This window comes from Patagioenas fasciata, chromosome 6 (assembly GCF_037038585.1).
Source record: "Patagioenas fasciata isolate bPatFas1 chromosome 6, bPatFas1.hap1, whole genome shotgun sequence".
In the NCBI taxonomy this organism is placed as follows: domain Eukaryota; kingdom Metazoa; phylum Chordata; class Aves; order Columbiformes; family Columbidae; genus Patagioenas; species Patagioenas fasciata.
This window is the reverse complement of record NC_092525.1, coordinates 12,950,108-12,977,326: the sequence shown is the minus strand read 5'-3', so window position 1 is coordinate 12,977,326 and position 27,219 is coordinate 12,950,108. Positions and strand designations below refer to the sequence as shown.

Sequence of the window (27,219 nt, the reverse complement as noted above, 5' to 3'; positions counted from 1 at the left end):
GGATGCACCGTGTGTGTTTGTGCCCGCGGGGGTGTCCGTGCCCCGGGCTATGCCGGGGGGGGCGGTCCCGGCCCCACTCCCGCAGCAGCGGCACCGCCCCCGTTCCCTCCCTCCTTCCTCTCCCTCCCGCCGCCGCAGCCGCACCGAGACACAAAAAGCGGCTGGGGCAGGGCCGGGCAGGGCCGCGCCGCCACCATGACGGAGACCACCAAGACCCACGTTATCCTGCTGGCCTGCGGCAGCTTCAACCCCATCACCAAGGGCCACATCCAGATGTTCGGTCAGTCCCGGGCAGGGGTTTGCGGGGGAGTTGGGGGGGTGAACGTTTCGAGGGGCGCAGCCGCGGTCCCCCGGGAGCGGGGGCCCCGGGCGGGCGCTGTCCGCGGCGGGTGGTGCTGAAGGCGCCGCGGGGGGAGGCGGAACCCCACCCTCGGCCCCCTAGCCGTGGGCTGTGTTTCCCTTCGGATAACGGGCTTCCCCCTCTGCACTCACCTTGTCAGACCGACGGCTTAAATAGCGCCAGGAGCCCCCCACAAGCCCCGCGGGGGTCACTCCCAGTGCTATTTCTAAGCTGACATTTGCTCATTAGGTCTCAAGCCTGCGGTCGCTGCAGCACTTCTATATCCTCTCTGACCGGGGAGCGAGGGAGGGACCGGGCCAAGCAGCTAAAACCAGAAGTGAACAAAAATATGGGCAGTTAATTGAAATACTAAGGTACCCAACCATTAGATTGATAATAGTGGGGAGGAATCTGAAATGTTCGTGTGAGGTGACTGATATTACTGAGCATCGGTGAGATGATCCAAACGATGGGGATGCTGGAATCACTGCTACAGCCTGTTCAGGCAAGACAAGAGGGAGGGAGGGATGGAGGAAGGGCAGTCTCTGTCAAAGGCAGTCTGACGTGCCATAAATACTGACGGTTCGGGTAAAGCTGGAAATGCCAGGAGATCTCTATGTAAACAGTGACTTACCTGGGTGGGGAGAAGTGAGGGTGAAGTGTCTACTGCAGACCACATAAAGCACAGGAGTAGAAAAATCAGCTCCTCTAATATCACTTCTTGGAGCACAGAGAAAGGAACCATCCTTGATGTCTGACAGGAGATTTGAGGCTGGTGAGCAGATGCTGAAGGTCTCATGCTACAGATGAAGAAGCATCCTTGGGGTTTCTAGAAGCTGTAGATAAGTTTCTAAGTGCGAAAATAACTGAAGGCAGCTTGGGGTATTTCTGAGTCAGACCTTGTTTTCGTCGATCATAATGAGTTTAGCAGCAGGCTAGAAAATGATGGGTTTCTGGATGCAAATGATCATATTGTTATTCCATTTCATAAGTGACAGCAAAATGTAGTCCTGGACATCAATATACCCGAAACTTAAAAAAAAGCCTATTCACTAAGGTTAAAACAATTGCGAACAACAAGGAACAAGAGTAACTACTTAAAAATAAAAACAATAATTAAATGAAATTACAAAGACTTTGTTGATAGAAGCAACTATTGATAAAACAGATTTCTGTAATCCACATTATTTAGTCCTAGATAATATTTTTATTAAGAAAAATAATACTAAAATTATTAACATGGCACATATTCCGTGGACTAAAAGCCACCAACAATATATATTTTAGAAAATAAGGATTAGTGAGATACTGGTACACAGTGGCTGTTTTTAGCAGACTCCTGATGAGATTATTTTTTTACTCAGTGCTGTTCAGTATCTTTATCAATGACCTGGAAGAAAATATATAATCCCTGCCAGTAAAAAGTGCCGGTGACCCCAAAGCGGGTAGAATAGCAATTAATGATGGTAATGAGTCAGTTGTGCTTCTTGACTCAGGGTGTTTGATCAAAAGGGCTTGTTCAAACAGTGAAGTCAAATGCAAAGTCATATGTCCAGCAAGGAGGAATGCACATCAAATATAAACAACAGGCAAATGTCTTCTGCCAAACAGTGGTTGTGTTGAGGACTGAGGAACAATTGTCTGTAGCTCACTGAATACAAAGTCTATGCGACGCTGTAAATAAAGCAGTAAATGTAATCTTTGCAGATATAAGCAGAGGAATATCAAGCAGCAGAAGAAAGGTGGTATTATTTTCATGTACAGTGTTAGCAAAACCCTTTTTGGAAGAACAGTAACTAGAATTAAGTTAGCTCTGGAAACCAGGCTTTGTGGCAAGAGTCTGGACAGGCTCAGCCTAGATCCATCCTTAAAGATGTTAAGGAGTGATTTGATGGTGGCGTTTAAGTATCTGCATGGGGCAGGGATACGTGATGTGTGATGGAAGGGGACTCCTTTATTCAGCAGACTGGGGAGGTGCCAGAAACAGGTTTGGATACCGCACAACTTGAACCTGCAAATATGATGTGTGGTTTTGAGCGAAGCAAATCAAGTAGCAGGAAAAGGTACTTGAGTACTTGATGGATGCTCTGTCACCTGAAGGCTGTTAGCTCAAGACTCGGACATGTTTCAGGAAGACATGTTTTAGCTCAAAGAGGATGGCTTGATGTGGAAATTTTCTATATATGTCCTGTAGACACACTGGAATATAAGTCGAGATACCTATTAGGGACAAACGAGTCTTCTACAAGGAAGGTACACAGAATTTAGCTTCTAAATCCCTGTTCATTTTTCTTTGAGAAACACTTCCCCCCCAAGCCTAAAAGAAATATCATGTGAAGCCATGGAAATCTCAGCCAAAATCTGCATTATTCCTTTAGCTCTGTGCTGTAGGAATCCAACCAAAACAGTACTCCATCCTGTAAATGTATTTCAAAGAGCAGAATTTGTGCAAAAAGATGGACTTTATCTTTCAGACAGAAATTTGGGCATCATGAGAGTGATAGAGGCATTTTTTGCTTAATGTAGAGAGACACAATTTGACACGTGGCACTGAGCCAAAGAAAAATATAGCATTTGCACTGGTATGCCACTGTAGACATACCGTTGTACGCCAACCATCATTTCTCTCTGACTGGATTTTGCCATGTTTTATTCAGGCCAAAAGCCAACCTTTGCCCACAGGATTTTTGCCTGAATAGGAGATGGGTTAATTATTTGGAAATCTCTTCTACTGGGGGAGGGGTTCTCACTGGGTTATTTTTTCCGCCAGTCATATGAATTTAAGACTCAGTATCATCATTATCCTTGATTTTCCAGAAAGGTGGGATTCTTGTTACAACTGCAACCCAAGCCTTGAACCCATGTGGAGCTGAACTTATTGCAACAGGGCTCCCTCCATCCTCTGCCAGTTAACAGGCTGGGTCACTAGGGCTCCCCAAACGAGGCTGATTCATGTCCGTGTATATAAAATGAATACCATACATGCAAATTAATAATTCACATAAGATACATAATATATAATTAAGAAGTAGGTGAGATGCAGTGCTGTACAGCCATCCATACCAAGGGGTTGAGACAAACACCCACATCGCCCTGAAAACACTCTGAGTTATTTGTGGTATCAGATGTGTTTTGAGATGTATGTATGTTCTGAGTCACAAATTGAGTTGTATTTTCTAGCTTTATGTGGCTATGGGAAACAGATTAGGATGCTAATGTCGGGGATAGGAGAGAAGAGGGCAGAGGTTGTTTCTAAAACTTGCTGTGAACATCATTGGGCTTCAGCCTGAAAGGAAAATCCATTTATATCCTAAAGAGGCAGGGAGAAGGAAAAGCAGATGTCATGCAAAAAAAAGTCTTAATAATTTGAGAACAAGAAGATTCAGAACAAAGACCTGAGCATGGGGTAGATGCTCAACCCTCCTTCCTTGCCGCCAGCTCAGAAGGGGAACCTCTGAGACATTCCCCTGGTGGCTTTGGCACCTGTGGGGACACATGGAGCAGCACAACACTGCCAGCAGTGGGATTTACTGCCTAAAGAACACCTCTCTCCATCTCGGCCTCACCGCAGGTCACCTACTGCTTCCTTCCTGCGCAAGTGATGCCACCCAAAGGACAAAAGCCAATGAACCAATGTGAAAAGCAAAATCTAATCTGTGCAGCCCTGCTAACGCACCAAAGCCTGTGCTGGCACTCTTCCAGCTGAGGAGCTGGTGCTTGCTTTGACAATTAAATCATTTCCTCACCTTGTCCCAGCTCAGAAAACCCCAACGCAGCTGTGTCCTCCTACCTGAGGTTCAGAGCATGAAAACCACTGGGCAGCCCTGCAGAGGAAGGTAGAAAGTGTATTTTTCAATTGAAAAGCCATGGTGGTCTTGAGTAAAATCCTGGGATTAAAGGCATCACCACGCAAGGTCAGAGGCTCCAAGGCTTGTGTGGTTCTCCCTCGTGGTGGTTCAGGGTTGGAGAGGGAGCCAACAAGCTGCCAGTCGGAGGGAAGATGCTGAGCGAGGTTTTTTGTAGCTCTGCGGGGAAAAGCGCTTGTACCGTCACACGGATATGTGAGAACTGCACGATTGTTCTGATGATTTCTGCAAACAGAAGCATGAGGGATTTGGTGGGGGGCAGTGGTATCAAGTTGATCAAGATGCAGTGTTTTGATTTTTTTTTTTTTTCTGTTTTCTTTTTACTTGTTTTTCTTCAATTGTAGAAGAAAGGCCTCTCTGTAAATTCCCATTCCCCATTTTGGCAGGGTAGGAATTTTTTTCTTGCCTTTTTAAGGTCCTGAAATTCCTCAAAACCCATTCTCTCACATGAGAACTTCTGGCTTCAAGTAAACATCCTTGTTCACCAAACGCAGTTTTATTTCTGCCCAGCTCTAAGAGCAGCCTGACAGAGCTTCATCTCCAAGGCTTGGGTCACCCATTAAACCCAACCCTTGCTGACAGGTCTCTGTCCCCCTTCCACCTCTTCTTGTAAGCCTTTGATCAGCAGAGCTTTATTGGGGATGTCCCTGCCCTTGCAGAGGACACTTTCACACTCCTTCCCCTCTCATGGTCACACGGTGCCCGTGAGGCCCAGCAATGTGGTGGGGATGCTCAGAGGTGGGTCACCCCCAAGGAAGGGGTCAGGATGCTGTTATTTCACTCCATCAGAGGCGTCTGGCTTTTTCTTACACTGATTTTTTTGGCACTACCAAGCCTTAGATAGCAAATAGGTGATTCGAATCAAATCTGTAGCGTCTACCTGTATCCCGACTGTCTCATCTCCTGCGTGATGGTTTATGGAGTGAGGAATTGCTCCAGGTCCATTCATGTGGAAGGGGCTTGCGTAGTACAGGGTGTCTCAAAAAGATGGACACGATTTCAAATATATAATGATTTTGAATTGGGTCCATCTTTTTGAAACACCCTGTGTTGCTCAGATGTGCCGTCCTCGTAGGGAGTCTTGGTACCTTCAGTGTTCGAAACTCTTTAAGTGCCGCGTTTCCCACACACTTCATTTCAAACAGTGCTGAGACCTGGACTCGTGCAAAAAAAAAAACATAGCTCATAATAGGGTGAATCCTGAAATTCAGCAAGTCTCCAACATCTTTCCTTTCCTCACCCTTTTTTTCTGATTAGAATTAAATTGTCCCTATATCCTACGAGCATCTGCTACTTGAAGAGAGTCTGTATCCCAACCAACAGCTGGGTAAAAAAACATTTCTGATGGAAAACAATGGAAGAGAACTCTGCCATCAGAAGTAAAATTCTCCACTGTATGGCTTCGTAAGAAAATTCGAGCAATTAAAAATCCCATCAGGTTGCTCTTCGGTGATTCAAGGCTGCCTTTCCAGAGGAGCAGCAGTGAGGTCTGCTGCATCATCTGAAGATGGTTTTGAGCTGAAGAGATGAAGTTTTGCGAGTAAAGAGGGAGGGAGAGGCAGGAGCTGAGGCTTTAGTTTCTGGTGTGTTGTTTTAATATCCTGAATTTCAATAACAACTTTTTTTTATAGTATATTGAGATGACTAAACTGCAGGACAGCTTAATAAGAGCATCATTGCCTGGTACAGAGCTGTGAGGATGAACAGGATCTCAGCTTGCACTTTGCCCTTTTGCTTAAAAGCAAATATATCTGCAAATGATCAGAATTAAAATTCCAACCCCTCCTCCCGCCATCTTGCAAAAGCTCCTAAGGAGCTCGAGAGAGTCTTTGCCTTTGTCATCTACAACACGAGTAATAAGTTGAGGCCTCTGCAAGGCTGTTTCCATCTCATCTCTGATTTATCAGATACAGGGAGTCACAGCATCCATGTCACCTCTCAGCAGCTTTTAAAGTTAATTCTGGCCAGGTTTTTGCAATGCCATGGGGAGCTTCTGCTGACACCCAGGCTGCTGAACTCACCGCAAACAGCCAAAATCTTTCACAGGTAGAAAGGGTCTGGGAGGACAAGACATAGAATCATAGAATCATTTTGGTTGCAAAAGACCTTTAAGATTATCAAGTCCAACCATTAACCCAACCCTGGCACTAACCCACATCCCTGAGAACCTCATCTCCATCTGTTCAATCCTCCAGGGATGGTGACTCCACCACTGCCCTGGGCAGCCTGTTCCAATGCCTGACAGCCCTTTCCAGGAAGAAATTGCTCCCCATATCCAATCTAAACCTCCCCTGATGCAACTTGAGGCTATTTCCTCTCGTTGTATCACTTGTTACTTGCCCAACCAAGTGCTCCCAGCTCAGAGCAGTGAAACAGGTCAGCCCAGCCTTGTGCCACAGGGGTGTCACTGACACCTCCGCTCCCAGCACTTGCCCAAAACATGCCGAAACTGCAGTTTCTGGGATGCTGTGCCAGGAGGACTGAGCAGCACCAGAGAACTGCAGCCATGGTGCTTTTGGGTGCCATTATATATCATTTAAAGTCACATTCCCACCACTACACCCCATACAGACTCTTTTTTCATGTCCTTTATTGCCAGCTTCCTGCATCTCAAGCATCTTGTCTCCTCTTTATGACCCACTGAGAGGAGGAGTTTTCCCAAGCACTGTATTAAACTCCATCAATAACTACTCAGGGATTCTTTTAAAATATTTATAAGCTCTTAAATATTTAGCAGCATTTATTACGGTCTGTGAGACATTACATTGTCTCCATGACAATGCCACCTCCCAAAATGTGCCACGTACATTCTCTTACTTCCACCAGCCATAAACAAACCTAGCAGCGACAAATCCAGTCCTACAACCTCATTCAAAAAAGAAACAGGGGCTCCGCTTCTATTTAAAAACCCTTCAGGCTCGCACCTCTCGCATCATCTTCTCTGATACTTTTTAATAGCAGCCCGTGCAATATGGAGGGTATCAATTTGCTGAATGCTAAACCCCAGCAGTGGCAGCCCACATCTCTCACGCGGCTTTGGGCATGTCACTTAATCTCTCCCTGTGGATGCGATGTGGGGGGACTTGTGTCTCAGCTTTCCCTGCTGGGCTGCTGCAGGTTTGTGCCGGGTACCGTGGTGATGTGGGATGCGGGTAGGAGCAGCTGGTGATGATGCTGATCTTCGTGCAGCAGCTGGCCCAAAATAGATACCCTCACCCCTGCATGTTCTGGCCTCTGAAATACTTTCTGGCAGCAATGCGGGGGCGATGAGAAGGGTCCACAGAGATGAGGAAGAAGGCACAGAGATCGATCAGAGACAGGTCCAAGGCCATGTCCCACCACTTGTGGCCAGAAGACAAGGGGCAAACAGAAACAGTCCGGTGGCATAGAACGTGCAGCACAGGTAATCCCACCTCTAGCTCTAATCCTAACCTTAACCCTAGCCTAAAGCACCTGTAGAAAGACCCAACAACCTCCAAGACAGAAAAGTCAGCCTAAGATGGAGATAAAGCCAGGGTAGCTCTGGACTTTGAGAGGAGCACTGCAATTGCTCTCATGGTGCCACCAGTGCCCAGCCAAACAGGGCTGGATTTATTGGGATGCGCCTGCATGGAGAAAGCTGGGGAAAGTCTGCAGTGCCCATCACAGCTCTGGAAACAAAACAGGGCCAAGCACAGCTCTCATCTCCCCAAAGCAGCATTGCTTGCCTGTGTTGAAGGTGTGCATCACACCTGGAGAACACAGCATAATTCAGGAGCATGCTTTGTCTCTCTCCCCCTCCAGAATGAACTAGTTTACTTTAGTAAGCTTGAGCTTAGTAAAGTTCACACCCACAGAAAACTGATAAATCCATATTTTGGTAACAGAAAAACCTATAGTCTTTTGTAATACATATTTTCAAGAGCCACTATAGAGCTTCCCCCAGGAGGAGATTAACTGGGATACGTCTGTTTTGGAGCTGGTGTAGAAGGACGCAAATGCAGAGGAGCTCCCCATGGGATGGGTAGAGAGCCCTGAGCCAGGCTAGGAAGGATTTGCTCAGCCTCTGCTCCACCAAGGTTTCTACTTTCATTGAAAACCCAACAGCCCCTTCCCTAAGGAGACCCCGTTTTGCTGGAGCTTATTGGTAAGGGAAGGAAGGAAGGAAGGAAAATCCAGTTTTCCCAGCAAGACTCACGAGCTGGCTTGGGGATGCTGGAAGGCATGGCTCGTGGCTTTGCTTCTGGCGCCTTTACTTTGTGAAAAGCCAGCGTCAAAGCTTCTTTTAGGGGAAAAGGGGTCTTAGGAATAGATCAGCAAAGAGTAGAGGGTTTCACTAAGCTGTGCAGCTGTGGTAATGGGAACATGACATCCCCTTCGTGGCACCACGAGGGTGAAGTCCTCCCTCAGCTGCCTCCTCTGCCCCATGCTGTCACCAGCGTCCCCCTGACCTTTCTGCATCTCTGTAGGTGGGACATTTTCTGCCACACAGTCCCCATTCGGCCAACACAGACCCCTGCCAGGGTCAGCGTTTCCAGACACTTTGCCAGCAAAGACAAGCAGGGGTCCAGAGTCATGGCATGGGGCTCAGCCCCACATTGAGACAACCCAAGACCAGCAAAGAGCCGCCAGGCAAATGCTGAAGGGGGATTTGGGGACCATAAATCCTCAGCTCCGAGTAGGGTTCTAATCCTGCCGTGCATCAGCCCGTGCCCGTGGGTACAAACTGCTGCCTTTGATGTGCTACAACGGCTTGGAAATGAAAACAGAGCTCTTGCACAGGGAAATTAGGGCAGTGGAAAACAAGTAGAGAAATCTGTTGTGGTTTGTTTGTTTATTTTTGATTTTTTTCCTCCCCCCTTTTTTTTTTTTTAACAAAAGGCACTGGGTGACACTGATTTCCCAGCCTGTGGCTGGTTAAGATAAGGACTGGGACCTCCCCAGGGACAAACATCGAGGTGCATGTCCTAGTTTGGCCGTGCCACCCCCACTCTGGTGGAAGCAAAATAAGACCACAGCAGGATAATGAAAATATTCGCCAGGTTCCTTTCACTGCTACCCTTGTCCTGTTTGACTATATCTGTGGGCCCAGGGCAAGAAAAATCATTTCAAAACAGAACAGTCATGACTATCTGGAACACCCTCCCCTTTGCTTGCCAAACAGTTTGGTTTTGCTCCTGATATTTATACTCGTACAGCCACAGAATACCAGCTCTGAGCCAGATTTGCACCACAAATTGATGTCACTTTACTGCAGGCAATGTATTTACATCACTTTACACCAGCTGGAGAGCTGTTTAGTCTCAAAAACCCTATAGGAGAGACGGATTTCAGCTGAAATTGCTCCGACTGCTTTCTACCTGGTCCAGCTGCATCGATGTCCCCTATCCTGGTTTGTACTTAAATAAAACCCGGTGCTCAGAGGGGCATTTTACACCTGCGCTGGCAAATGTACGTTTAGGTACATTTCTCTCTAAAAAATGAGAAAAATACTACACTGGAAAAGGAACAGTCTCTCCTCTCCACCATGTACCACATTACAGCATGCACAGCTCTTGCTGACTTTTGGGTCAGCCAGATAACACGCCAGCCGGGGAAAGTTCTACCACCTCTCACTTTTCATTTCAATACTGCATATACAGACACTCACCTTACCTAGAGATGCTTAATCCTTCTCCAAGGGTTTCCCAGCAAGGTGTTTTGGTGCTGTCCTGCGGCAGGGAGCTCAACAAAATATCCTTCTTTACATGAAGTCATCTTCTTCACCCATTTTTATCCACTAAGAGTTGCTTTTACCAGGTCAGAAGCTGCCCCAAGCTCTGGGTGTTAAATACCAGGTGGAGGGTGGTCCACCTTGGCCCATCCTTCAGGTGAGACCCAGAAAGCTGCTGAGCATGTTCCTCCTCTCCCTGTAATACCAGGATGGAGATCTCTGGGCAATAAATTACATCCCTTCTCCTTAGAAGTGGTGAGAGTGACATAAAAGTAGTTCCAGGCCCTACCTGGAGGAGGTGGTAGCAGATTCAAGTCATGCAGCATCTCCCCATACTTGTCCTCATGTTGCTCATCTGATGGGCACTACCTGCTCCACCACAGCAGGTGGGATGCTCCAGGTGGGGGGAAAAAGCACTTTGGCCTGGGTTGCTTTGCCAGACTCTTCCTCAGCTGCTTCTTCTCAAGCTCTCGGATCCAGAGTTTCCTCCCGGGCTCCTGTGGACCTCCTCACACTCGTTGCCACTTGGAATACTCCAGTTCTGAAAAAAAAAAAGAGGGAAAAATAGGATGCTTTCAATTTAAGTTTGTTTCAATCACATCAAATAGGCTGTTCCTCTACAGCTTCATCTAAAAAACCCAGGTCACCTGGGCCCAGCTAGGTCCTTCACCCAGGCCCCACTGTTAGACCTCCAGCAAATGCTCTGCTATTTCTAGGTCAGCTCACGGTGATTCGGTCTTCAACCTTTTGCTGCTTGTTTGCTTTAAACTTCTAATTTCACTTTTCTGCCATGAAGTGGTCAACAGATGGTGATAACACAAGTTGCATTAGTCGTCACTTGGGCGGCTCTCAGAGCTGGACACCAGTGGGGTGCCTGGGTGGGCTGTGAGGTGGGGGGGGACCAGCAGCAACGTTTCTCTGGGGTCTTTCATAGCCTCCAGGAGTTTTCAGGTACTTAGTGCTTTCTCGTGCCTATGAAAAAAACATCAAAACAAATGTGCAGCAAAGACTGAAAATGTGTAGCATGGAAGTCCCTTCCAAATTTCTTACTTCTACAGTGCCTGGAAGCAGCTAATGGGATGCAGGGTAAAAAACATAACTGAGCAATTAGCCTGGAGATGAAAAATCGTTAAACATTAAGGGGTTAAACAGGATAGTTTTGCCAACCAAAAGTCTCCCAGGAATCTGACTGAGATCACCAAAGGGGCACAGAGCTCAAGGCAGGACACACTGGGATCTCCCTAGGCTCGCCTTGGGAAGGGTCAATCCCACAACAAAGAACCACACTCTGCCCCCTCCGCCTGCTTCTTCCCTAAAGAGAAACTTGTCTTGAAGCACAATCAGGGCTTGTTCTTCTAGTAGAAAAGTTGTTTTGTCCCTCTGGGAAGTCAAGGAAATGGAGGTGCCGATGGCAGTGATGACATGAGGTGGGACAGAGAAAGTGGCGCTGGGGCAGGTGGGAGAGAAGAGCTGGGCTCTGAGATGACTACATCTCTGATGAATACATCACTGGTTTGGCATTCAGAGTTATATCTCTATTTTTTAAAATATATATATATACACGCACATCACTCAACTAGACAGAGAACAACTGTTGGCTCCTTTCCTGAGCTGGGCTCAGGGCAGGAAGCAACATTTAGGTCCTGCAAGTGCTGCTAGCTCGATAATAAACCAAACTGTGCTGGCTTATCTAGGTCACTCTCCCCTTCAGGAGAAGGTATTTCAGACAGTGGGAAAGCTCCTGCCTTGCCCTCAGCACCTCATAGCCACGTCCCGCTTCCTGTCCGAGGACGCTGGAGGCCAAATTGCTTGAAAGGAGAATGAGACACCCAGGAAAATGGTTTTGCCTTCTCTCTCACTCTTGGCTGTGCACCCTCCCCTGCCCCAGATCTCAGGGAGGAGTGATTAACATTGTGCAGAACTTTCTCACCTCCTCTCTGTCTTGTGTGTGTTTTCAGAGGATTGGCACAGAGCAGGCTGCAGCTTCCATTCCCCGGTGGGGAGAAGTGCGTAAATCACAGTCAGCCAGTGGTATTCCTCCATTAAACAAACAAACAAACAAACAAACAAACAAACAAAACCAACCCAAAACAACAATAACAAAGGAAAAAGGAAGCGGACGAACCGTGCACAAAGTCAAAGCAAATGCTATTTGAAATTACACCTTGAAAAATTGAACGTGAGGAATATTTGATTTCATTGACATAAGTTTAGGTGACAGAGCAGTGCCAGATGAGCTGAAATGATGTGATTAAATCTACTCAGTGGACCCACCAAAAAGAATCATCTCATAAATAAGCATTGATTTCCCATTGGGGAAGAGGACACTATTTTTATGCAATCGGGACAAAAATCATCACTTACAATCTTTGCTGCCCCGAAGTGTATCTTCTGGCCAGTTTTTCGCCACCATCACCTCACAGGAAAGCAGTGCAGCCAGAAAACATCCAACGTGCATTTGCAGGGGCAGTGAGCAAGGCTGAGGTGTCATCAGCACTTGGGAAGGGTTCAAATGCCACCCCTGTCCCTTCCATCCCCACCATGGCAAGGTTAAGGTCAACCACCAGCTGTCACAGCGGGGCTGTGCCAGGGGACACCGAGCCGCAGCTGAGAGCTCTCCACCGCACGAGCACGCTGCCGGTGGCCTAATGCACGTCTTGGCAGGGTCCATCACCGGTATCTTATTTATGTTACAACATTTAAAAGCCATGCAAGGCTGGCTAGGGCATTAAGGACAATTTACACTGGAGAAGAAATGAGCTTTTCTTTTCAGACCCAACATCCTCGTGTTGGTGTTCCAGGCTATAAAGTGCTCGTAGAAAATAAAAATACCTGAGGGTGTTTTCTGAGGTCCAGGGCAATCCCTGGACATCACAGGTATTCAACAGGCAAGAAATGGGCTGGGAAGCTGTGACAGAAGCTGAGCTCAACAACAACAAATAGGCCAGGAGCCCTTGTCAGAAGTGATGGTCCATGTCAGGAGAGCCACTGGTCACCTTTTAGCTGCTAAGGGAATTTTTGGCTGGTAGACAGCTACAAACCGGAGCAGGTGAGGAAGGGAGAAGCTACGAGTAGAGAAGGGGTGCACATAGTTCATGAACAACGAAAAATCAAAAGGAAAGAATTTGTCTGCAGGCAGGGAATGAACAGCTTCATGCATCACCTCACGAGCTCTGTCTGGCTGTTCCAGGACTACCAGAAGAACCCTGGTGAGGTGGTTGAAGGTGATCTGGGGTCTGAAGGTGATTTAGCTTTTGCTAAAGACCTGCCCTCTCCCCACCTAATTGTCTGTCTTGCGAGGTCTGGAGGTCCCCAGGAAGGTCCATGCTCAGCATCACCAAGGATGAGATGGGCAGTCAGGATGCATCCAGTCCTGTCCTTGGTTGCCTTCCCCACCCAGCACTTCCTGTACTGGGATAGAATCATGAAATCATTTTGATTAGAAGAGACCCTCAAGATCATTGACTCCAACTGTTAACCCAACACTGGCACTAACCCATATCCCTAAGAATCTCATCTACACAATGATGAGCCACTCAACGGGTGCTGGGCAAAGCCAGTGGGTGATAGCGGGGTTTTGTGGGGTCGGTGGGTCCAGCTGAATCCCGCTGCACCCTTTTCCTTGTCCTCCTCCTTCAGAGCGAGCCCGGGATTACCTGCACAAGACCGGACGCTTCATTGTCATCGGTGGCATTGTCTCACCCGTGCATGACTCCTATGGGAAGACGGTGGGTTGTCCTCATTTCCCTTTCTTTCTTCTGTGTGTGATGGTATCTCTGAAGCCAGGCGGGAGCACTGGGCATTGCTGCATGCATCTATTGACCTCTTCTGCCCAGGGTAGCCCCTGACCATGGGAAAGCCTCTGAGAGGAGGGAGAGGATGAAACCTCTCACTCTCTAGATAAAAACTGCAGTGAGACCCTACAACCAGTAGAAGTACTAGACAGCAAGGACAAGTGTTCCCTCCCAAAACAGTAGTGGTCATCTTGTTGGGTTGGGTTCTTTTTGTTTGAACAATTTCAAAGACGATTTTCTGTGGGGCTGGCAACAGTGCAAACAGGGACCTTTAAAAGCACTTTCTGGGTTGGGAAAAATCCAGATTAGGATAGGAGAGAGTTTTCTCCTCTCCTGAAAACTGGAGGAATTTCATCAGAAACCACTATCGCTGGGTCTGGCCCCACCAGCTTAGGGCTGAGAGTAGTGGTGCTGAGCAGACCTCACCGACTGGTTTGTAGCTGGGACTGAAGCAAAGCTGGGATTCTTCCTCTCCAGCAAACAGGGGCTTAAATAAATTTTTGCGATCAGGAACGAATCCTTCTGGCTTGTCTCACCTGAGCGAGCCTGATGCTCTGCCCTGGGAAGGGTTGCAAGCCCAGGCTGGCCAGGGCACCCTGCTGGCATCCCATAACCGTTCCCCCATCACCCTCTCTTGCAGGGTCTGGTCTCAAGCCGGCACCGCCTGACCATGTGCCAACTGGCCGTCCAGTCCTCCGACTGGATCAGGTGAGGGGCAGAGCCCGTACCCACCACAGCACCGGCGGCCCTGGCAGCCCCTGCCCCTTCCCTGGCACCGTGGGGGCAAAGTCCTGCATGCAAAGTGGAGATGCCACCAGCTGCTAGAGGTCCACGATGGACTTTCTCCTCCCCCAGGCCAAGCTTGATTAAAAATCAGAGGCCTTCCTCTCCTAGTTCAGCAGAGGACTGATCAGGAGTGTTACACCATCCTTCAAGGAGGCCCTTTGGCTTTGGGGGGGCGGGTCTCACAAGCCACTTGTTGAGTCAGTGATGTCTAAGTGAGGCCCAAAGTCATCCAGCCCACCCCAGCCTTGTGCCATGGCACCTTTGCTACACCTGCAGCACCAGCCCGCTGACTCCTCTTCCCAGAATAGATGATCTTCTGAGGTTCCTTCCAATCCCAAACATACTGTGATACTGTGATACGTGGCATCTGACGGATGAGGTGGGACCAGGAACATCTCAGGAAACAGGGTTGTAACACATGTAGTTACAACCAAGCCAAATAAACCTCGTTAGTTGGATACCAAGAGTGGAATGGTGTCCAGGCACACACTCAGGACCCTAGAGCTGTTTGGGACAGCTGGGGGGAAGGGCTGGAGGAAAACATGGTTCATGAGGTGATGATGGCTACTCACGGTGCTGCTGGCTGGCCCAGTGGGGAGCAGTTAGCATGGCAAGAGGTCCAGGCAGGTCATCAGTGAACACTGTTGCCTTGCTGTGCTCCCTGTAGGGTGGACCCCTGGGAGTGCTACCAGGACACCTGGCAGACCACCTGCAGCGTGCTGGAGCACCACCGGGACCTGATGAAGGTGAGGCAGCCCTGGCTGGGGTGTGGGGAGAGTGAGGGAGCAGGGCTGCTTTTGCAGCAGCACATGGACATCAAACACCAAAATATGGCTGGGACAGACTCAGCGAGGTGGGAAAGTTCAGCAGGCGGGGAGCAAAAAAACCCAGGAGAAAGAGTCCCTCCAAAGGCCAGGCAGGCCTGAGACATGAGACAGGAGGTGACTGCCCTCTGTGACTGTAGGGACAGGGAGGGAAGGACTGCTGCCATCACGTGGATATAGCAAGCAAACCAAGGACAGAAAACACAAAAGCTCATGGGCAACCCAAAAAGAAGGTACAGAAGTAGCAGGACATGTAGTGCATCCAGGGATTGTCGTGCTCCTGCTACTGGAGACAAGCTTCAGCCTGGGGTATGAAGGCTTGATACAGGGGTTGGGTTTTGGGAGGCAGCTGTGATGAAGGTCCTATTTCAGCTACATCTCTCCCTCGTTGCAGAGAGTGACCGGCTGCATCCTCTCCAATGTCAATACCCCCTCCATCACCCCTGTGATCGGCCAGCCGCAGAACGAGTCCTCGCAGACCATCTACCAAAACAACAACAATGTCTCCAACAAGCCCACCGCAGGCAGGTGGCAGCAGGTTATGGAAAGAGGGAATGGCCATCCACTCCTCACCTCCCAGCCAGGGCTGCCAAGTGTTAGGAACAGTGCTCCATCACCTTAATTTTGGGTCAGGTCCGTTTATTGGGCTCCATGCCCCAAGCCCGGGTTCGGGTGGAATGCAATGGAGGAACTGGTTAGCACCCAGCACAGCAAGGGGAGCCCAGAACAGCTTAAAATGTCTGTGAAATCTCCCTGGTCTTCAGCTGGATGATATTCAGGCAGTGAGAGCAGCCAAGAAAAAGGCTACCTGGTACCTGTGGGGTGCACGCAAAGGACAAACTGGCAGGAGAGGTGGACACTGCTGGATCCCCCGTGAGCCAGTGGGATGTGGGACATGGAGGTATTAGCTGGGCAGAAGAGGGAGGATTACTTAAATCCTATAAAAACAAACATCTCTTGATTTTTTTTTAGTGATTTTAGCTGTCCAGCTGCTCTCATCAGGGCACAGCATAGCACTCAGGAGTTAAGAACACAAAAGATGGTGGTGGGGAGATGCCGAGAGTGGTTCCCACCCCTGGGCACAGGAGCATCTTGCAGGATGAGGGTGTCTATAGTGTTCATAGAGGTCAGTCTGCCAGGGCATCACTGTCTCTCTGGTTAATTTTTCTTCTTCACCTTTAGCAAAAATTCTGGGGAAGGTGGGAGAAAGCCTGAGCCGGATTTGCTGCGTTCGCCCACCCATGGAGCGCTTCACCTTTGTGGGTAGGTAGAGGAAAGCTCCATCTCCTTGGCTTCAACACCATCCCACAGCCTTCCTGCCAGGTTGGGCACCAGCAACTCTCTTGTGCTTCCCTCCTGCAGATGAGAACGCCAACTTGGGGACGGTGATGAGGTATGAGGAGATCGGTGAGTACACATCCACCTCCCTCTGGCTCCTCCGGGCTGGCACTACAGGCTCGGAAGCGGTTGCACAACAGATCTGGTGGTGAGAGAAGGATGCTGGATCTTCATCCTGTCCCAGTGCCAGCTTTCAAGGGTAAAACCAGAGCAGCGCTAAACTGGCCAGAACCTATTCCTGAGGGCAGAAAAGCAGCCCAAAGTGACCATGCCACTGAGACCTGGCTCCCAGCGCTGGCACCGACCCACTGTGGCATCGTGCCTTGAAAGTCACCCCATAGAATCACAGGATCATTTTGGTTGGAAGGGACCCTCAAGATCAGCAAGCTCAACCATAACCCAACCCTGGCACTACCCCATGTCCCTAAGAACCTCATCTCCATGTCTGTTCAACCCCTCCAGTGACTTCACCACTGCCCTGGCCAGCCTGTTCCAATGCCCAACAGTTCTTTCTGGGAAGAAATTGTTCCTAATGTCCAACCTATACCTCCCCTGCTGCAACTTGAGGCCAAGTGTCATGAAACCTTCTCTCTGGCAGTGAGATCACCCACATCCTCACTTTGTCCGTGGCCCCAACTAGCTTTGCACTCAGCAGCAGGAGGAATTTCGACAGCCTAAGCAGCCAAAGTGGAAAATTTTTTCACACTGAGGGTGGTGAGATCCTGTCCCATGTTTCCCAGAGAGGTGGTGGATGAACCATCCCTGGAGACATCCCAGGCCAGGCTGGACGGGGCTTTGAGCAACCTGAGCTGGTGAAGATGTTCCTACTCATGGCAGGGGTGGCACTGGGGGAGCTTTGAAGGTCCCTTCAACACAAACTGTTCTATGATTCTACACCATGGAGAAATTACTCCCTTCCCCTGGCATACCCCGCCTCCAGGGCTGGAGTGCAGTCATAGGAAGTGCAGCAGCACAGGAGAGGAGCTGAAATAAAATAAGGTTATTTAATGTTTGGTACCAACAGAGATGTAAGAAGGACCAGAGGATCTTTAGTGAGACTTGTTTTAGCAGGGGAGGTCTGTGTGGAAGAGGATCGCCGTAAGCAACACAGTGGGATGGCAATGGGAGGTGCTCACCATTGCTCGCACCTCTCAGATTCTCTGCTTCTTTTCTTCAGAACTTCGCATCTTACTGCTCTGCGGCAGCGACCTGCTGGAGTCCTTCTGCATCCCTGGTCTCTGGAACGAGGCAGACGTGAGTCACCACTGCTGGGTGCCTCTGTGCTCCTCTTCCCCAGGCTCCCTTCCTCCTCCTCCTCCTCTGCTCCACACATCCAGCACTCCTGTGAGCTGCTAAGGTCCCTCAGGATGGCAGGAGTTGTGGCCACCATCCCCACTTCCTCTTCCATCCCAACCCTCACCTCCCCTACACATGGGCAGCCTGAAGGATGGGGCTTTCTGCACCCAAGTCACCAACTCTGCCCAGCTGCCCCTTCCACAGCCGCAAGCCCTGCTCCCCCTCACACAGAGGACATCACCCTGGGTACAGGTAAGTTGGTCCCAAGGGATTTCCAAAGGCTCTGCTCCCACTCCTCATCCCTTGGAAGGAGCCGGCTTCAAGCAGATGCAAGTCCCAGCAGAGTGAGGGGTGGTGGTAGGAAATAGGTTTGCAGAGGTTGGCTTGATGTTAGAAATTAAACACATTCACAGGCAAATCTACAGCTTTTGCATGATAAAATTTGCTGACCCAGAGCTCTTTTGAATGAGCCTGGATTGTCCTGAGATGGATAAGGCAATGAGAGCCATACCCATGCAGTGAGAAACTTGGCCACCAGCCTTGGCGCAAACTCAGTTTTTCTCTGCTCAGGGCAGAAAAACCCTAGAAGACCTCTGTCAGGACCAACACATCCATCCTGCTCCTAAAGCCTTCAGCGAGGCAGAGGTCACATCCTCCTCAGACAATCTTTCTACTATGACAAGCCCTCCCTAACCTCAACATCTGTTCATAGGATTTAACCCTCTTCTTATTTAATCCACTGCAGACCACTCACCACTCCTTGATAAATCCAAGTTTCTGCCAAAAACTACCCAGATAGCCTCAAATTCACTTTGTATCTCCATCCAGACCATGGCCTGGCTTTCACGGCACAGGGAGGGGTTGGCAGATGGCGGCAGGTCTTGCATGGGACTGTTATGAAAGCTCTCCTCCCTTTGGGTTGCTCCTAGATGGAGGTGATCGTGGGGGAGTTCGGGATCGTGGTGGTGCCCCGAGATGGAGCAGACCCTGACCGGATCATGAACCACTCCTCCATACTCCGCAAGTACAAAGTAAGTGGACATGTGTGTGGCTAGGGAAGGGTGTGAGAGGACCCTCCATCCTCTCTTTACCTACTTCTGCCACAGGACACAAAAAGTCTTGAGACCAGATACTTTGAGCTGCTAGGTGGGATAAGCAATGGGGCCACCACATAGCAGCCCCCCAAAGGACGGCAGGGCTGGAGGGACAGACACCTGCTTTCAGGCCATCCCCTCATTCCTCTGTTCTTCCTTCCTTCCTGCAGAACAACATCCTGGTGGTGAAGGATGACTCAAACCACCCCATGTCAGTCGTCAGCTCCACCAAAAGCAGGTGGGTGACTTCTGCTACAAGGCGGGGAGATGGGTGCCCCCAAGCCAACCTCTCCATTTGTGTGGACACCAAGGTGCCACCCAACCCCCCCAAGTGGGCTCTGACCCCTTCTTTCCCTCCACACCCCCAGACTGGCCCTGCAGCACGGGGACGGACATGTCGTGGATTACCTCTGTCAGCCCGTCATCGACTACATCCTCAAGAGCCAGCTCTACATCAACGCCTCCGGCTAAGTGCCAGAGGCCTCACAGCGAGACAGCCCTCGTGTCCCACCTGCCCACAGCTCGTCATCACTCTTGTTTCTCTCTCTCTCTCAGTCCATGTCTTCATCTCTCTCCCCACCCCATGGCCTCCTGACCGCATCTGCCTCTCACTCCCAGCGCCAACGCTCCATTGTCCAGCAACGTCCAGGGAACCATGGCATGGCCCTGATGGGAATGGTTTGGTCTCTTTTTTTCAGGGAATCACCCTCCCCCTCATACATAGGGAAGGAGGGGAACCAGTAAAAGAGTGATATGCCTGGTGCACTCGAGGTGGGGCAGCTCCAGCACCCCCTCCCAGCACAGCACTGGGAAATGGTCCCCCTGGTCCATCCTCCCAGCATGCTCAGAGCAGAGCTTTCCTCTTCTGTGTCATCTTATGATACTTAAGCTCAATAAATCTAGGTGGACTTCTTTTTTCTTACATAGTTTTAGCGTGAGCCCTTTGCCAACAATGACCAAATGAATCCTTGTTAGCAGTGGGCAGTTGTAACCAACTGGCGTGGTGTCCCACAGCAGGTGGACCTTCTCAGGCCAGCAGTAGGACAAACCAGCTAACAAAATCCTCCTCCTGGCCCTGAAAAACCATGGAAAGGGCATTCTGAAGGGGAGCAGAGGCCTTGGCAAGCAGCATTGCCTAAGCACTACCGAGGGGAAGGTCATGTCTCACCTTTCCTTGGTTGCAAGTGAACCCAACACATTCCCTAGACAAGTAGAGCTGGGGTGATGCTCTCCTCTGATCCAGTGTTGGAGGGGTCAGCCCACAGCACCTAGAAAGAGACCTGCCCTTTATGTTGCCAGGAAACAAGGGAGGAAGAAGTAGGTGGTGACCCAAAGCCTTTGGTGAGAATTTGCCCCAAATCTGGCTGAGCTTTGTGGGTGTTGGGTCTATCCCCATCCTCTGGCCTCCAGATCTCCATTTCTGTCTGGAAACTTCCCCCTTCTACCTCTGCTCCTCCCCTCTTCTTCTCTTTGAAGAGTTTATTAAAGGCACGATAACTTCCCCTTCCCAAACAGGCTGTGGCTACTTCACACATCCCTTGGGAGAAGCCAGGCTCCTGCTCTCCCACCCATGACATGCCCACAAATGCCAGGGAAGGAGCCTAGTGAAGATGCTGGCATTAAAACCAGGACAGATTACATGAAACAAAAGAATATTATATAAATCTTGTGGACAGGAGGGTTGCTGAAGCATGGCATTGTCCTGTTGAGCATCCTGAGGGTGCAAGTGCCCTGCACAGCCCCTAGAAAAGGTCACAGCCACAAGGGGGAAGGTACAGTCCTGCTCTGCTCCTCGCCTTTTCCTCTCCCTTTGCTCCGCCTAACCTTTTAGCCCTTCTGCCTGTAGCTCCTGGACATCTGCTTGCTCGCCACAAATCTGGGCTAACCAGGCTCAGGCTAGAACCGCCCCCCAAGGTGCAACTTCTGTCCATGCTGGCTTTGTGGCTTTCCTAAGCCAGCACAGTGATGAGCTGCTGGTGCCCCAGTTTGGGCTGCTCACCAACACCCTACTGAGCCCCTTAGCTAACACACAGTGCAGATGCCTGTGGTGGGACGTATCCATGAAACACCCAAAGTACGTAAGCAGGTAGCTGGACTCCATCCATCGTTCTTGTGCATTCCATTTTTCAGTCTCTCCTCCCCCTCTACCCTGCACAGAAGTTATTTCAGACAGCAGCTGCTTTTCCTTGCCAGACATAGAATCACAAAATCATGAAATCTCTTGGGTTGGAAGGGACCTCCAAAGCTCTTCTAATCCAAGCCCCTGCCATGGGGACATCTTTACCCAGATCAGCTTGCTCAGAGCCCCGTCCAGCCTGGCCTGGGATGCCTCCAGGGATGGGGCATCCACCACCTCTCTGGGCAACCTGGAACAGGGTCTCACCACCCTCAGTGTAAAAAATTTCTTCCTCATGTCTAGCCTAAATTTCTCCTAACTCCTATGTTTCTTAGGTCCCAGACAGAGGAGAAAAGCTATGGTAGCAACCAGCCTCCAAAACATACACACATAGAGAGGGAATTTAACCTCCTAGGGGAGCAACTCCTCCTTGGAGTGGGTGGAAGGACAGTGGGTTTGAACTGAGGAAAAGACAAGAGGAAGTAAAACAAAGGAGATGGAGAAGGGGTGCATCCCAAAGCCATCTCAGATCCTCCCTCCTTCCCTCAGGAACATGAGGTGGGACGCACAGGGAGCCAGCCGGTGTCCCACCCCACCGCGGTTAGGACAGCGCACCTTAGAGACGTAGCCTTGTGGTAGGGATGATGAGTATATTTGGTCTTACCTGCGCCTTTGTGTATCTGCTCACAGTAAAGGTCACAGTATGGGGGGGGGTGGGCCGTAACAGGTCGGGGGGTTTGTAACAGGTCATTCAGTCTGGGACTGGTTTGGTATGCAAAACAAAAAGATAATAATCCCTGAAGATCCATGTGACCGCTGGGGAGGTGAGGACCAGGGTTTCCAGGGCGCAGGGGACGGGGGGGAAGATGCTTGTGGGTTTTGGTCTTCGAACCTCCACTTTTAAACAGTGCAATTTATTGACAAGAGAAATGAACTTCAAACGCTTTTGGGTAAAAAAGAAATAATACATGTGGGGAGGGAAAGGGGTTGAAGTTGCCATGCCACCGATTTCACCTTTGTCAAAAAGTTTTGGAGACTAATGTTGGTTTTTTTTTTTTTCTTCTGTTGCTATATGGAAAAAAAATGGTCATTGACAAAAAAGAAAAACTTTATCAGCAAAATGTTTAAATTATGTAATAAACAAAACAAAACAGAAGAAAGATGTTATTGGTGTCATTTCAAAACAGTCCAAAGATCAAATTCAGCATGAAGAATGCAAGTGGTTGCACTGCCAAACTCACCTGAAACAGGGAGCTAGAGAAAATAAACCAGTAGGCAAGATCCAGCCCAAAATAGTCATTATTTATTGACCTCCTCCCTTTCAAAAAAACCCCAACTCATGGAAAAATCAAGCCATGTCCATAATACCTGTCCCTATGCTGTACAATGGGAGAAGGAAGACATACCAGAGGCAAGAATGCATCTTGCTTAAATAAAATTGTAAGGCAGACATAGTGCTTGGTGTATCCTTAACAAGAGAAAGCATGGGTGATGTTTTGTCAGAGAGTCAGAGGGGTGAGAATGTCCCCCACAGTGTCCCTTTCCATTCAGGACATCATCTTTCACCACCATGCAGGTCAGGGGGCTTCAGCAGAGTTGACTTCCAGCACTTGCTGGCTCTTTTTTTTTTTCCCCTGAAATGAAACCTAAAGGGAGCTGAGAGCAGTGCCAGAATGGAGCTGGGCCCACAGAAAGGCCGTGAGTGGGTGAAGGGAGCACCATAGTCTTCATCTCCTCCAAGTTCTGCTCAGATGTAGAGTGGGAAACCCCCTCTGAGCCTCTGAGAAACATCCAACACAAGGCAGGAGGAAGGGATGGATGGAGGTGGGGGGAACAGGCAGCACCAAACCAGAGGCAGAAGGACGTTCAAGGAATCGTCAATATTTTTAAATGGATCAAATCGGAGCAATGGCTCTCCAGCAGGGTGGGACTGGGCTCTCAGATGTGAGAGCTTGTGGCTGTAGAGCCCTGGAGAAACCCCCATTCCCGTGACAAGGGCTGCAGGGTCCCAGGTGCTTGTGCAGAGGGGACACCACCTTCTCCCGGGCTATGGGACACACAGGAAGCTGCTTGATACCAAACTGGTCAGGCTTGGAAGGAAAGGTTGTGCTGGAGCATATGAGGGGATGGTAGGGAGACCCGTGCTTGCCCAGGAGGAGCTTTGACAAGAAAGCCATCCCTCAAGGGTGTTGGGACTTTAAAAGAAGTGCAGGAGAAACGAGGTCTTCTCCTGGCTGAAGGGAACATGAAAGACTTCCCACTTCAGGAGACCCAGCAGTTCTCTCCTCTGCCAACCTGCTAGTCCAGAAACCCCATATTCCTCCATCCAGCACATCACCAAGCTCAAAGGCAGCTGGCATTTTTTTTTCTTTTCCTTTAGCAAAATGGTAATGACCTCACTGAGAAGCACTGTGGAAGACTTGCAGCTTTATGAAATGTGAGGAAAACCCCATGGAGAACACGAGGAGGAAGTGGTGGTGGCAGTGTCAAAAGTAAGGGCAGAGACTCTAGTCCTTCTGTGCGTGCCAGACCAGGAGAGGGGATCCACAAAGGGTGGAGAACCTCTCAGCCCTGAACATCAGGCTCTGAACTGTGCAAACTCCCAAGGCTGACACCAAGCAACCCCCACCTGCACCTCAGAAAAATGTAGGAATGGGCTGTTCTCCAGCCAGTAGCACCTTCACACAACCAGGCGTCTCCTTCCTCTCATGACAGAGGGACGGACCACTTTGTAAAAATCAGGGACTCTCTAGGGCCAGCGTGACAATGTGAACTTCAGCCGCCACGCTGAGCTTGAGGGTAAGGATCAGTTCAACACAACCAAACGCAGATGGTCCTGCTGGGTCTGGGGAGGGCAGCTGAACCAGGCTCTGCTTCCTCCACAGCCTGGCAGTTGCTGCAGCCTTTCCAGAGCTCACTCATGGCAGTTCGATGGCTTTTGTGTTGAAACAGCCCGGAGGAAGACTTCTCTGGATATCCTCCAGGTTCTTAATATCTGCCAAGATCTCATCAATGCTGCTCTCCAGTGTCCGCACTCGGGTCTTCTGCAGCGTGGCTGTCTGCTCCAGCTCCAAAAGCTCATCCTTCAGCTGGTTGCTTCTGGTTTTGGCTTTGCTGAAATTAATCTCGAGCTGTTTAAGGCCCTCTTCATCCACGGCACCAGGCTGGTCTGTCACACAGCAGGAAAACAAGGAAGAGGGAGCCATGGATGAGGGCTGAGGACTAGAGCTTTCTAGGTATTTTCTCCACCCTGCTGCCCAGCCTGTTTACAGGCATCACAGAACCAAGGAATCATTTTGGTATGGAAGAGGCCCTCAAGATCATCAAGTTAACCCAACACTGGCACTAATCCATGTCCCTGAAAAACTCATCTCTGTGTCTTTTAAACCCTTCCAGAAGTGGTGACTCCACCACTGCCCTGGGCAGCCTGTTCCAATGCCTGACAGCCCCTGCCAGGAAGAAATTGTTCCCAATAACCAATCTAAACCTCCCCTGGTGCAACTTGAGGCCACTTCCTCTTGTCCTATCACTTGGTACTTGGGAGAAGAGACCAACACCTTCCATGCTACAACCTCCTTCCAGGTAGCTGCAGAGAGCGAGAAGGTCTCCCCTCAGCTCCTGTTCTCCAGGCTGAACCCCCCAGGTCCCTCAGCTGCTCCCGTGACACTTGTGCTCCTGACCCCTCACCAGCTCCGTTCCCTTCTTTGCTCCAGCATCTCAAGGTCTTTCTTGTCCTGAGGGGCCCAAAACTGAAGCAGCTTCTTACACAGCTCCTGGCAACCCACCTAGATCTCAACAGGGACCTGTCTGCACCCATGCCCTTCAGCAGCAGTGCAAAACCTACTCATCAGACGCAGCAGCTCTTCCAGGGCACTCAATGTCTCCTGCACAGCCACCCCTGCCTGGCCAGCCTTGGCATGGACCCTCTGAGCTTCTTGAGCTGTCTGAAGAAGGCAAGGTGACAACTGTAAGGCAAAGTCTCACCCAAACATCAACAGGGAAAGGGGCAAGGTGAGGGAGATAGGGACACACCTTCTGTATCATACTGGCATCCACCTCAACTTCTGAGAGCTTCCTCTCAAATTCTCCATCCACTTCCTTGGCCTCGTGTTGCAGGGTGGCCACCACCTTCTCCAGGGCGAGGACGCCATCGGCCGTCTTGTTGGCTTCCACCCTCAGCCGTGTGATCTCCTAGGGAAGGCAAAGGCACTTTCAGAGGGGCAGAGCACAGCTGAAATTTGTCTGGGTGCACTGGGGCATGGAGCTGGTGGAAACTGGTTCCTTCCACAGGGACCCAAAATTATTGCAGGTTTTCCTGCATCCTTCACATGCTTCCACCAGTTGATCCAGAGAGTTGTTTCTGTGATTAAGATTCAACCCCTCCTGCAGACACCAGTTACACTTGGTAACTACAACATACATTCTGGTAGCTGAATCCACCAAATCCAGGAGGTCACAAGCCTGCCAAGAACTCAGTGTGGAAGTGAAAAACCCCCTTGGTCACCAAACAGGTGGCTTCAGAGAGATGCCACAGAGATCATCAGGGGATAAACGTGCCTGTCGAGATCCCCACACTCCCACTCATCTACAGCCAACTCTCTCTGCAGGATTCACTACAGACAAACATCAGCCAAAAAGTCAATGTGTCAGGCACAAAAGTCAATGCATCAGGTCCACCATAAAGAGACCCTTAGGAGTTGCCAACCATCTCCTCTTCTTCCCTGGTTTTCCCTTCCAAACCCTTTTCTGCCAGCAACAGCAGTAGGGCTTGCCCTCACCTGTTGGATCCCCATGGAGATCTCCTTCGCTTCCCCTGCCGTGTTGCTGGCCGCCTTGGATTCAGAAGCGGCGCTGCCCAGGATCGCTTCAGCTCGGTCTGTCTTCTCCCTGGCACTTGCAACCATGCTGCTGATGATCGGTAGCCTCCTCATGGCATCTTCGGCTTCCCTTCTCTTGTCATCTGCTTGCAGGTTAAACTCTGAAAGAAACACATGTGGAATGAAGCTGCACTGCCTTTGTGAGGTCCCACGAGGCAGGGTAAAGGAAGGTTTCTAGGACATTACCCCGAAGGCTCTTCAGGATCTGTTCCACCTCATAGAAGGTGGCATTGCCAGCGCTCACGGCTTGCAGGGCTGTGCTCCTGGCAAGGTTGGCTCGGGACAGCAGTTGCATCAGCATCTGTGACAGGCCAAAGGGACACAACAGGCAGATGAAGGACATGGTACAGGAGCATCAGACAGTCTCTCACCCAGTTGCAGCCATCATAAGTCATCTGAGCTCTAATCTTCCCAGGAGCAGGTCTTCAACCCACCTCACATGGCAGAGCTGTGCTAGCAACACCCTGCACCAGCAGCTCTGCACACACAGTGAGATGTCCCACTGGTCCCAGAAGACCAACCCCAAGGGGTTGTATTTCTCAGGAAGGTGATCAGGCCAGAACAGCACGTAGTAGCAGTAGTGCCATGGACAACCCACCAAGGTTCCAGCTCACAATGAAGATGACTCAAGCCACAGCCCCCCAGCCAACCTCTTACCGCTCTCTTGCCCTCTCCCCGCTGCAGCAGCTGCTTGATTTCCTCCTCCCAGCGTCCCGTGCGGGCCTGAAGCTGCCGGTACTGGGCCATGTAGGTGTCCACCAGGGTCAGGAGAGCGCTGGCGTCCTGCTTCAGCTGCGTTGCCTCCCCCTGAAACACAGAGATGTGATGATTGTCTGAGAGTCCCAGCATCAGGCTGGACATGAGGAAGGAATTTTTTACAATGACGATGGTGAGACACTGTCTCAGGCTGCCTAGAGAGATGGTGGGTTACCTACCCCTGGAGATATCCCAGGCCAGGCTGGACGGGCCTCTGAGCAACCTGAGCTGGTGAAGATGTCCCTGCTCATGGCAGGGGTTGGAATGGATGAGCTTTGAAGGTCCTTTTCAACCCAAACTATTCTGTGATTTTATCATATCTATCTATCATATCCCATTTGTCATAGGATTTTCTCATCTACCCAGGAAGCACAGCAAGCAGCGATGGATGGCTGTCTCTTGCTCCTTGTGCCATGGCCAGTGATGAGGGCAAAAGGGTG

At 50.0% G+C, this 27,219-nt stretch overlaps 2 protein-coding genes across 3 annotated transcripts in view; one reads left to right on the top strand and one right to left on the bottom strand.

Moving 5' to 3' along the window:
- The first annotated feature begins 101 nt into the window (after positions 1–101).
- NMNAT2 (nicotinamide nucleotide adenylyltransferase 2) lies at positions 102–22,306 on the top strand. The gene is made up of 11 exons (XM_065842519.2): positions 102–280; positions 13,538–13,626; positions 14,333–14,400; positions 15,146–15,224; positions 15,697–15,826; positions 16,485–16,565; positions 16,665–16,709; positions 17,818–17,894; positions 18,866–18,967; positions 19,201–19,268; positions 19,399–22,306. The coding sequence occupies exons 1-11, from the start codon at positions 196–198 to the stop codon at positions 19,499–19,501; spliced, it is 927 nt and encodes a 308-aa protein (XP_065698591.1). The 5' UTR covers positions 102–195; the 3' UTR covers positions 19,502–22,306.
- LAMC2 (laminin subunit gamma 2) overlaps positions 22,096–27,219 on the bottom strand; it is a 21,686-nt gene continuing 16,562 nt past the window's right edge. For both annotated transcript variants that reach the window (XM_065842374.2, XM_071809954.1), the window contains 6 exons: positions 26,681–26,830; positions 26,210–26,324; positions 25,925–26,124; positions 25,179–25,337; positions 24,991–25,090; positions 22,096–24,315 (listed from right to left, as the gene is read on the bottom strand). In XM_065842374.2, the coding sequence (XP_065698446.2) occupies positions 24,065–24,315; positions 24,991–25,090; positions 25,179–25,337; positions 25,925–26,124; positions 26,210–26,324; positions 26,681–26,830 (975 nt within the window). In that variant the 3' untranslated portion in view covers positions 22,096–24,064. The remainder of the gene's footprint in view (positions 24,316–24,990; positions 25,091–25,178; positions 25,338–25,924; positions 26,125–26,209; positions 26,325–26,680; positions 26,831–27,219) is intronic.

Bases quoted from the DNA above. Each gene is read 5' to 3' on its own strand.
- NMNAT2 (XM_065842519.2), top strand. From the start codon at position 196: ATGACGGAGACCACCAAGACCCACGTTATCCTGCTGGCCTGCGGCAGC. The intron at 14,401-15,145 runs GTGAGGGGCAGA...TGCTCCCTGTAG, and splicing joins CAGTCCTCCGACTGGATCAG to GGTGGACCCCTGGGAGTGCT. The intron at 15,225-15,696 runs GTGAGGCAGCCC...CCCTCGTTGCAG, and splicing joins ACCACCGGGACCTGATGAAG to AGAGTGACCGGCTGCATCCT.